The sequence below is a fragment of the Phasianus colchicus genome, chromosome 5, assembly GCF_987193195.1.
Source record: "Phasianus colchicus chromosome 5, bPhaCol1.hap1.1, whole genome shotgun sequence".
In the NCBI taxonomy this organism is placed as follows: Eukaryota; Metazoa; Chordata; class Aves; order Galliformes; family Phasianidae; genus Phasianus; species Phasianus colchicus.
In genome coordinates, this window is record NC_143440.1 from 46,142,853 (window position 1) to 46,155,109 (window position 12,257).

General features: G+C 42.0%; 1 protein-coding gene across 3 annotated transcripts in view; it reads right to left on the bottom strand.

Annotated features, from left to right (window-relative positions):
* Positions 1-12,257, bottom strand: part of ITPK1 (inositol-tetrakisphosphate 1-kinase) — a 132,133-nt gene that overhangs the window by 16,062 nt on the left and 103,814 nt on the right. For all 3 annotated transcript variants that reach the window (XM_090141528.1, XM_031593067.2, XM_090141529.1), the window contains 2 exons: positions 6,671-6,769; positions 4,586-4,626 (listed from right to left, as the gene is read on the bottom strand). In XM_090141528.1, the coding sequence (XP_089997654.1) occupies positions 4,586-4,626; positions 6,671-6,769 (140 nt within the window). The remainder of the gene's footprint in view (positions 1-4,585; positions 4,627-6,670; positions 6,770-12,257) is intronic.

Here is a 12,257-nt window from a genome sequence, read left to right on the forward strand (position 1 = left end):
AAGACGTAGGTCTGTGTTCTAACAATAGAAGTTTTTCTCTGCAGCAGTATTTCCTGTGGTTTGGGTCAGTACAGTTGCAGTGTCAGAAGCAATGGGGTTTCACCCACATAATCAGGTAACTTTTTTCAGCATCTAGTATCTCTTATTGCTAGGGAATTTGGGGCCAATGGTTTTCAGTTTTGACCCATTATTCCAGATGCGTGGTTCTCTTGAAGGAGCTGTAAAAAATATGCCCCAAAGGAAGTCATTTATAGGGCCTTTATGATCAACACCAGGTGCCTCAAACAATGGATTTGATGCTGGATGGTGCAGAGAAGTGTTCTGTCAAGCCAACATATCTTCAGCATGTTACACTGTTCTTTGCGTAGAACCTTCCACCAACTCACTTGCATGCATATCTAATTATCATAAGCACTGTTTCCCCTCTTGCAGGGTTGTAGATGGGATGCAAATGTGTCCATGGCTCCAATGCAGAAATGGCAGCAAGCACTGTTCTGGCACAAGCTGATGAAGTTACTTTATACCCAGGTGCCCCTAACAGCTGTGAGGATAAACTTAGGTTTTTTCCCTAACCTAAAATCCCTGAGAAAGCTATGCTCTCATTATCTGAACAGGAATCTCTCATCTTTTCAGTAATGCTGGACCTTGTTATCCAGAGACACACAAGAAAATTTTGTCAGTCAGATCAATGAGTAAGGACTAACTAAGGCCATAGAATCTGATGTCAGGTTTATCTCTCTTTCCTCTGAGCACATTTCCCTTGCACAAGTTAGACCATCTTTGGGTTTGACAACCGTAGAGCTGTTAAGGCAACAGCTAACCTTCCACCTCTTGTGCATCCTGCACTGAATGAGGTAGATGCAGGCACAGGATTTGCCATAAAAGTTCCTTAGCTCTAAAAATGAGTTTTCCTTCATCCCTATTAGTATTTTCTCCCTATCCTCTTTAGGCCTAGTCTTTTACTTGGTATGTAGAACAGCCCAGAGAGGTCAGAGAATTCCTGTGGGTCCCACAACAACTCCACAGCAAGGTACAGAATAACACTGGAGCTTCTTGCCTTGGCATGGTGCAAATGAGTTATCTGGCCATGTGCTTCCAGTCAGTTTTTTGTACCTTCTGGCACAAGCTGTATCTTTTCTGCTTTATGTTCTCTCACTTCTCTTTATATTATATATGATCAGCTACTCATTTGCTGTACATTGTACAGCATACTGAATTCTTGATAACATCTCTGTCCCTGCATTAAAAATAGTAAATTTAATAGATTTTGTTGAAAAACACAGGCATGGTAAATGATGCAGTGACTTCACATTTATAGTTAAAAGTCTGAGCTTTTTTTTTTTTTTTTTTTTTTTTTGTCTTTACCTATTTAATATTCTGCTTTGCTCCTTATCTGGTAGACCACATAGGATCACCAAACCATCTGTATATAAGCACAATGACTAAGGAGATTAACATTTTCTAAGTTCATGTCAGTATAAGCATTCAGTACCCACTTGCAGCTGATACTCTTATGCTGTCTCTGTTACAACAGATGCCAGCTGTTTGACACACAGACTGAATTTGTGTCTGGTGATAACCTGTGCAAGAAACCTACTGTAACCAGCAGCATTGCCCATCAAGATGATTCACAGCAATAACATCATTTGCCTTTCACTGGTGGCAAGAACCACTTTTCTCCTTGTGCAAAGACAGTTGCCTTTATAATATCTACAATATCATACTGGTAAAAATGATGTTGTTCTTATCCTTCAAGTGTTCTCTGCAAATAATTAATTCCTGGAAACCACTCCTTCAGGTACTTATCACTATTTTTTTTTTTCTTTGAAGTGTGAAACCCAGAGAGTTTATATTCTCAGCACAGAACTGACCCAAACTACTAGAAACCACATGAAACCTTTCTTCTGCAAAGCTCTGTCTTGACAGCCCCATGGACTAGCATACAACCCATTAAAATCCCATGGTGCCGTGTTATGCTGGTTCACTGGGATGTCTCATTCCTTCAGCATGCATGAATACAGATCCAGGAATTTGCTTGCAGGGTGTGCTTCCCCTTTGTCATCCAGCACAGACCTGCTCTATCTAGAAGTAAGGTGGGAATAATACTTTGTATCATAATTTTCAAATGGCATTACTTGTTACAGATGCAGAGCTCTTCTAAAAGCAAAACAAAATATCTGGCAGCAAGAAATTGTAATGCCAATGTCTTTAAGGACTTCAGTCTGAAGAAAAAAAAAAACCACCCACAGTGATTCCCTACTTTTTTATTCCTGTGTGCTCAATATTTAGAAAAATACACATTCTGGACATGTTTTTTCACATCATGGGTCTTAGTGACGTCAGCTTTACCAAAGGACAGTTGTGTTTTGACCTATTAGCAGCTGGGAAGGAGAACCATTAGGCACCATCTCTGTTCAGTTTCTAACAGAGATGGTGCTGGCGAAGTGGGGTTCAAATGCTGAGCTGATGCAATTTGTAGTACAGAAGCCATGTGGAACTGTGGGACACGAATACTGACAGCACCTGACCCAACTAGTTTATGCATTCACAGCAAAATATGAAGTCTGCCAGACAAGGCTGGCACCAAGCCCAAATTCAAGCCTGTTACCTTCAGCCGTCCCTGCTAGCCAATACTTGATCTTTCTGAATAGTCATCTTATGAAGAAAAGCAGATTTCTGACCAGATTGCATTCTAGTTCAATTCAGTGTCAGCTTTGCAGTGGGAATATCTCTACAGCAAATTATGCAAATTACCAAAAGCCATAGGAGGAGCCATTAATAAAACATGCAACCATTTCTTCTAGACCTACTATCTTTGAGACAGACTGTACTGTAAACAGACTATTTATTCTGCACTTCCCTTGCCATTACTGCTCATAAAATAACATTTACAAGACAGTTCTTCTCTGATTATAATTTTGGATCATTCCTGAGAACACAGCAATTTCAAAGTTTACTAAATATGTAAAATGCCATGCTAGACTTTAGACATTTTTCCAGGAGATCCTTTTTTGCTCTAGTCGTAAGTTCATGTGATAAAATGCAGCTTACAATTATATTTCAGTCTAATTTTTGCTCAGAAAATGCAATTCTGGTGGAGGCACATCTGCACAAAGGAAATATTCACCAGGGAAACGAAAGTCAAGGCCTAATTGGACAGGCCTTGAAAGCTTCATGCATTCCAGGATGCTCTTGCAGAAGAACACTACACAGAAAAATCGACACAGAACCAAGTCTTAAATTCATTAACGACCCAGTCCCAAGTGCTCTCAGGAATAACAGCAAAAATTCGTAGCAGCTGCTCCAGCAAGCTAACAGAACTGTCTGTCATGCTTGTAAAATGATCCAAGCTAAGCTTTAATGAAAAACCTAGCTACATTTTTTAAAGTGTTGTCCATTCAGAAGTTCAGCTGTAGGCATTCTGTTCATCTAGACTGGCATTTTACTTTCAGGCCTTCACTTCCCAGAGATGCTGCAGCAACATACTGCACATTTCAGGAGCAGCTGGGAAACCTGGAACAGTGACCACATTGCTAACAAAGGAAGCCAGGCGTTCTTGAGCCAGCAGGGAGGACAGGATTCTTAAAACTGAGCTGTGGTATGCAGGAAGGCAAGAAGCAAAAATGGAAAAGAATTAAATCAGGACTCGACTTGCCTAAATTTAGAGGAAGCTAAGCTCACAGAGAATGCACTCCTTCCAGGAATACATAACCATTTTAACTGCAACTGCCTTACGGGAATGAGGAAAAGCAGATAATGCTATCAGTTCCGTTCTTCCCACAGCTTCAACCACATTATTACAACTGAACATGCCTGGAAACAGACACTATTTGCTATTCCTGTAGTTCCACTAGAATCCAGTCTGCCTTTATTCACATCTCCGCTTCATCTACAGCACAAAACCATTTCTTACCAGTACTATGTATATTTTGGAGGGGACGCATGGTGGGGCAGAAACTCCCACCCCCTGGTGTAACCTCCTGCCAGATGAGACAAAGGAGATGCCTTGCAGACCGAGCTTGACAACAAACTGTTGGAAGCAAGTGTACAGTTGGACGAGTAGCATGGTTAGGCTGGTACTTTACAAGTATTATAGTCAGAAAGATTATTGTGCTGAAAAAGAAACAACCCAGGAAGAAATGCTTACCTGTATCCAAGGATACAGGTTCATGGTGGAAAACTCCAAAAAGAAGGAATCTTCAGAAAGAGATCCTTCCCCAGTGGTAGTCAGCCCTTAAATGGGGTCTAGGAGTTTGCCTTCACCTGTGCTCCCACGGCTGACCCAGTCCTTGCCTCAGGTGCTCAATCAGTGGTTCAGGCCATGACTCAACAGTTCCCATGCAAGAAAACTAGATAACAGAAGCTTGAAACTGCTACAGTGAGCTTTTATATCAGGAGGTTAAAGATAGATTTGGCTATCTTTCAGTTAAACCTAAAAAATACTGGTGTTATTAAACCCAATGAGATGTGTGGGAAGGAGAGTGAAACCTTATAGCCCTTATTCTGCCTTCCTAAAGAATCAGAAAGCACCAGCCAAACCACTGCAAGAGGAGTGGAAGTAGAGCTGCAAGAGTTTTTAACTCACCTCATGAGAATTGGTTCCATGGGCCACTCTGGTTTTACAAACTAAATTAAAAAAAAGAAAAAAGCACCACTGAGACAGGAAACACAAAACCCTTACAAATCCATTCCCACCCACACTTACAACCACTGGAGGCACTGACTGTACCAGATAACACTGACAGCCACTGCTTGAACAGCATCCTCAGTCACTGCAAAGCTTAGCTTGCTCCGACCTCTGCTCTCTCACCAAACCCCCAGAACTGAGATCATTTGTAGGGTGAGACAGAGGTGGGAAGCTCAAGAGTTAGTATCACCACTGGTACTGCCAGCCTGCCCACTCAGAGGGCTTCTCCACACATTTGTGGTTTTGCTTGAGGCTTAAGAAATTTACCTGTACCACAAAAAAAAACACTGTCCTGAAAACAGGGGAGCTGGGACACATTGAAAACCAACTGCTTTTCCTTCTTCCCCCTTCCTGGGGAAGGACCGGAGACCAAATGGTCTGAATCAAACTAAGGCACAGTACATTTTTCCACAAAAATCATGGAGAGAGACAAAGAAGCAGAGAGAACTCAGCAGTTCTTTCTTCTCCATATTCCTTATCTGCTCTGTATATCTACGCAGTTCCCATTTCCATACCAAAACTGGTAAGAGGGAAGAAAAAAAATGTTCCTGCTACTGTGAAATCAGGAAAGAGCTGAAGATCCTGGGAGCCACATGATGTGCAAAGATAGTATTATTTATATGTTAATCAGAGGAGATAAAACTTGCATGTAGTGAGGAGGTGGACAGGACAAGACTTCTTTGGGGGCTGCTGGAAGAATAAAGCTGCCGGGCAAGAGGACAGGCAGCTATGAAAGGTAGATGCCCTGCACTAGAGTCCAAAATAAGTTGTAACTGGACATTTTGGAAAGTGGTGCATGATGTCTGACAGACATATGCTCTGGGAAGCAGGAGAATTTAGGAAAAAAAAAAAATTAAATAAAAGAATCAGAAAAAAGCATTCCTACAATGTCACTACTGTTATTTTTTTAATTTTATCATCATTTAGAGGAACTGGCTCAGGCCTTCTGAATACATAGAATCATAAAATGGCCTGAGTTGAAAAGGACCACAATGATCATCCAGATTCAACCCCTCTGCCACAGGCAGGGTCACCAACCACCAGACCAGGCTGTCCATAGCCACATCCATTCTGGCCTTGAATGCCTCCAGGGATGGAGTATCCTCAACCTCTCTGGGCACCCTGTTCCAGTGCATTACCACCCTCAGTGTGTACACAGATTACGCTGCTTGATACAATACAGGATCATCACTAATCAGCCTGTACTGAGAAGACAACATACATGGGGTGAGGAAGGGGTGTCAAAGCCACTCAGTGGGCTCTAAATTCCTGCTTTCCAGTCTAGTTTCAGGAGACCTATCTCTTTTAGGAGAGCAGTGAGGGCAAAAGATGCTTTTTCCACACAACTTTACCTCTGAACCTAACAAATGAGGCAAACACCAAGGAAACAAACACCAACTAACCAATTCAGCTCACTTAATACCAGAAATAATTGAATTAAGGAATAAATTAAAGCACAAGCCCTACAACAAAACCTGCTAAAAAGTACAAGATCACAGCAGCTACTTGAGCCCGTAGGTCCCTGGAGCCTGCGATATACATTTCACACTTGTTCTTCCACCCTCCAAAATTATAATTTGCAGCCTGAACCATGGAAAGGGAGGGGTTGTGGAAAAATGGGCAGTCAGCAAGAGAATGATCTTCTCAAGAAAGATAATGACCATGGCTGGCAGGAGAAATCTCTTGCACAAGCTCAGGACAAGAGGCTAACTTTGTTAGAACTATTAGCATTTCCCAGGAACACATATTTACTGTAAAGTGGTGTTTAAAGTAATGAACATAAAAAAAATGCAAAACAAAAGCAGATAGGGAGGAATTTTATTCCACATTCCAATCAAACTGTTTCAGAGCATCTAAATTAACAGCCTGTACACTCTGGCAATGAAACACACTCTCCTGCAATGTTGGCCACGATGTTCTTGGGGGAGTTTGTGGAATATTGCAAACCTAACTGAAGCACCAATTCAAAATCCATATACATACTGAATGGGAATGCCAGTCCATTCTTCTCTATAAGCTGCAAGGTATCTTCTCCACAGGCACTTGTCAGCTCCATAAAGGGTGGTGAACAGATCCTCTCATCTATAAGACAAAATGAGCCCAAATTAACATCAGGGGTTTAGCTTCTCAGCTGCATATTTACAGGCTCTCTTCAAACTAACTGCTTCTTGGTAGTTAGCTATACTTTATCAGTTGATACTAAAACATCAGAAAGACTATCAGCCAGACATGGATTTGCAATTCTGGAAACATTTCAGAAGATATAAGGCCAATTTTTGGACATGCTAAAATAGAAATACACAAGGCCTACATTTTCTCAAGTTAGTAGGTAGGCAAAAACCATTACTCACTCAGAAATACATAACTGCACAAGATGTAGCCAATGGAGTAAAATGACATAGGGACGTTAGCTGTTAGCATCTTACAGAAACCTGTATGGTTAGCAAGTGTGATGGGAGCAGGCAGTCTCTCAAAGCAGGGATTACTGGATTGCCACTCATGCAGCAGATTCCAGTGTGGATGTATTTCAGGCAAGGTGAGAGACATGCAATACATCTCTTGGTTGAGACATTCATGATGAAAACAGTGCTCATCTGGTTCAGCAAAGCTAGAGACAGAACACTGCTTTTCATGGAGAAAACCTTGGCAAGACTGTTCAGTGGACCTTGATTAAAGAGAAAAAAAATAAAGAAACCATGATAAAATTTAACAGAGTATTTGCTGTTGATGTTGTGCTTGTTCAGATGAGGTTGTGGGATGGCTGAAGTCAAAAACGCTCTCTTACTGATTCAGTAGATTGAACTGCTGTATGACTTATGTTCTGTTTGCTGTAGGAGAACTTTAATTCTCCATGGCATACAGCAGGAACGTAGGGAAGGTACGGTAGAATTCAAAATGCTCAGTCATAAAACTGCACCTCTCAAGAGGGTTGGGTTGCAATATCAAGTGTAAAGAGGACCTTTGCTATAGCTACATCTCTGCAACAGATTAGTGATACCAAAGATTTTGAGACAAAAGCTTGACACACATTGACAAAATCAAATCAAGAACATCACACAGACAAGACCAACCATCTAAATTAGCTCCTCAAAGGGGATAGTCTTAAAAATACTGTGTCCACTGAGTTTTAACTATAGACAGATTGACCTTGGAGTCACAAATGAGTTGTAACCTAAGTTAGCTGACAATATGGAACCACAGTTCAGAATAGGTTTGCCAAAACTCATTTACAGAACTTATTTGAAGGGAGACCATGTGAAAACTTTTTACATGATGGGAACAACTATACCTAGCAAACTCCAGTCACAGGTTTGTATCAGCCAGCATTTTTTCTTGAAAATAAGCAAAACATGCCCTACTAACATCCACATCAATACCAGTAAGCACAGAGAACCTAAACAGGTGGAGGCTACGCCATGCAGAATTTAGGAAGTACATGTAAAGTAAAACCCCAGTTAAAATCCACTCTATGCTCTCAGGTATTGCATATTTAGAAGCTACTTAATAAGCAGTGTCAGGATTAATACTTTTCATTTCATTTTAAATATACATTTATGCATTTTCTCTCATACAGAAGGGGAAATAGCAACACTGAAAATAAAAGAGAGGCAAAGCTTTTTATACTTTAATTCACAGATCTCAATAGCTGCTCCAGTGTTCTGAGAACATAGGAGAACTCTAGCCATTAGCAACACTGTTGCTACAAGAATTTTTCTCTGAAAAGACTATTTTCATACCTCCTAAAAGGAGCAGAAACATCGATGCTTTGAGGTCAACCTTTAAAAACTTAAACAAAACATCCCAGACTTCAAAGTTTTCAGTTTGCTGCTATGAAAACAGAAAGCAGCATCCAAAAGTGACAGGTACTGCAATATTTACAAGCCTCTGCCAGAGCGAAAGAAAGTTCCTTAGTTGGATGAATTTAAGGAATCAGATTTAGTTTACAGATACTTGGGAGCAACTTTGCCTTGGCAGCTCTCCCACCCATACGCTTAAGGCTCACAAATAACTTTACTTTCGGAGTGCAAATGAAGAGGGACGTATGGTTCCATCTCACTTCCCTCCACTGCTCTCCTCTGCAAACAGCCATTGGAGACAGGACGTTTTAGTGTTCCTGCCAATTACATGAGACTTGCATGAGGAGATGAAGAAAGGGGCAAACAGTAATCCCTTTGACACTGCACTTACAAAAGACCACCTGGATCAACAAAAATTATCAGAGAAGACTCTCAGCATCTCAAAGTGCTCCTGCAGACTTTGCACAGCAATGGCATTTTCTCCACCAAGAAGGCAATTCTAGCTCAATAAAGCTGCTAGAACAAACCATTAATTCATGGCTATACCTGAGGACAAACAACACTCAACACAAGATTTCAGTAAGGCCTACAGCTAGGAGTGCTGCTCTGAGTTTAACTGCACACACTGCAATTCTGAAGGTGGCTGTCAGTTTATAAAAGTTCTCCAGCTGTCAGTGATGATCCTTTCTTCCCTCCAAAGGTGGCAAACTCTGAAGCTTTCTCTCATCACTGGGCTCCTACTATCCAAGTGAGTGCAGTCTCAGCACACTGTCCCTGCCCTGAGGTCCAGGACAGACATACAATTCTATGTCTGAGGTTCAATCTCAAAACAGGGTTTAATCAACACAAAATTACACCATACACTCCATGTGGTACAACAAACAGCCATAGGCACATGTAACTTTCCCTCCTCCTCCCACAGCAGACAGCAGCTACAGCAAAATCCTACAGAGCACAAATTGGGTGTGGGATGCTTGGCTGCTGCTGCTGCCTCTTCCCAAGCCAGTAGTGACCAGTCACCATGGGGAACCATTGCTAAAAAGGAAACAGTAAACACACAAACGAACATAACAGTCTAGAGGTGAGAATGAAAGACAGAAATCTGGCCCTACTGCTGACTCTGTGTTGACACTGACTCTTTGGAAAAGGCTATGGCATCTTCCATCTTTGGCGATGCACAAGTGCCCTTAGTTCTGAGGAGACTTACAAACACATTTTCTACGCTCTCCAGTTTGGATTGGAAAGCAGAACTCAGGCACTTCCTCCTCACAGTGGGTGCATGCTTCGAGTCACACGGCCAGCAGATAACCATCGTTATCAGCCCCATCTTCACGCGGCCTTTAGTGAACAAAGATATCAGAAAGGAAAATCTCTCCACGTGCCAGAGGAGTGCAATGACAAAAGAGGCTACATTTGTAGGGCACGGTTACAAAGTGATATTTCTTTATTTTTTCCAAGTGCCTGGTAGTCTGTCAGAGACCTGTCCTTGGAAACTTGGCCAGGGCCTACAGGTAGGCCACGTCAACTTACAGCTGCCAACCTGACAGCAGTGAGGAAGGGCAGCTCAGACTTGGCAGGGTTCAGCTCCTGCTTCAGACAAGTACCAAAAACATCTGTAGCATTTTTTGTTGTTAGAAACAACACATCCTACCTAAATGTAAGGTCAAAATATCACTGTATCCTTCCTGCTATCTTTATCCTTAACGTTATGGTACGTTTTGGTACATAGTTTGTGGTATTCTGCTTTCTACATATTCTTTATATTCTTCTCTCTTCATGACTGTATGATCTCAGGTGGTTTCCTCCCTCCTTTCTTCTGAACTTCCTACATTTTTTCTCATCCCACCCAAATTTCTTCTCTATGTTATACTTTATTAACTGCCATTTCTGCCCTTCCATTGCTACCTACACCAAGCCCATCCCTCCCTCACCTCCACATGGAGACCATGGCTGAGATCACACTGACTGCAAACACAGAGCAACGGGTGATCTCTGAAGCCAGCAGGGAAGCAGGCATTACCAGGCCACGAGTGATGGCTGGGCCAGACAGTAATGGCCTCCTGCTATGCAGATTTGTGGCACCGGACATGAGTTTTGCCAGAGCAGTGATCCAATCCCATGGAACAACGTGGGGATTATTCTGGATGAAGTACAATGAGGGTAACAGGAGAGACTGGGATATAAAGATGTGGAAGGTGCAGAGTAAATACTGGTTGGGAAAAAAAGTTTTCTGGCTTTGGGAACTGGCTGAAACCTTAATGCTTGGGGCTTGCTCAAACAAGAGGTAGTGAGCAGTGGTCTCCCCCACCCAGGTTCTGTGCACCACCAGTAGCCTGCAGACAGATTGCAAAACAATTACAAAATACCCAAGTCCCCAAAAGCAAGAAGGTATGAGAAGTCCAGAGCTGAATACACACTGCTATGCAGCAGGTAGATAAATCAGATAAAGGTACAGTAAGAGTAATATTTGTCTATTCTTAGTTTAACCAAACCTTATGTGATAATAAATGGAAACCACTGTGACAACACCATACAAGACAGGCCCTGGATGGTATTCAAGGAGGATCAATGGTCCTTGTACTATAAATGGTTATGAAGTACTGACACATAGGGCGGCTGTGAAAAAAGCCTAAACCGTAAGAACAGGACAAATCATAGAATATTTTCCTATTCAGATTTCTGCGGCCCTTACAATGCTGGAGATCTAAGACGACAAATAATAAACTCATTCTAATGCAGCACAAGAGAAGGCCTGGAGTCCCCTGGGTATGTTACAGACTTGTCCTGAAGCATATAAAGGTGTGACAGCTAATTCTGTTTAGCAATTAGAAATAGAGCGCTCTTGAGTTTCTCTCTGTGGCTGAAAAGGCTATCAGGTTTTTTCCAAAGAAACGACGTGCATGATCTCCACAACACACATAACTTTATACAGAGAAATGACAAAACTGCTCTTGAAAAGTGCTGGTCTCTGCTGTAAACGCTCATTAAGATAACTAGGACAACACCTGTGTCAAAATCAGCACTGGCTTAGATCAATCACCACCAAATGCTCACAGAGCAAATGTTAAGCTTTAAGCTATTTAAATGATCTGCAGCAGACCTTATCAAACTCTGAATTTCCTATTTTAGTGTGAAAAGCCACTCTAATATTGGCTCAGTGACTTGAAGATGCTTAAGCCTCTATAAAAATAGAAATGTTCAATAAACCATGTTTCACTGTAGCTTCCACCAGTTTGCACTGCTGCACTCTGCCCAGTTGGGACAGGGAGGATGCACAGCCAGTGCAACATCTTTTTCTCCTAATACAATAAGGGGAGGAAATCTGAACTTCCAGCTCACCCTTGCCTCCTAAGTTTACTTTCGACAACAAGAAAAAACAACTCAAAGGTATTTTAATTTAAATAACTACATGACTGCGGTTGTTCTCCTCTCCTCTCCTCTCCTCTCCTCTCCTCTCCTCTCCTCTCCTCTCCTCTCCTCTCCTCTCCTCTCCTCTCCTCTCCTCTCCTCTCCTCTCCTCTCCTCTCCTCTCCTCTCCTCTCCTCTCCTCTCCTCTCCTCTCCTCTCCTCTCCTCTCCTCTCCTCTCCTCTCCTCTCCTCTCCTCTCCTCTCCTCCTCTCCCTCTCCCCACTGTTTAACCTCTATAAACTTATCAGAGCTTTGGACCGTTACTTCTACGGTCAAGTAACCTCCTTCACATTGCTTTCTCAGATACTTAATTTCTCGATTGAAGTTTCATTAAAACAAAAATTTCATAGTGTTTATTAGGCTTA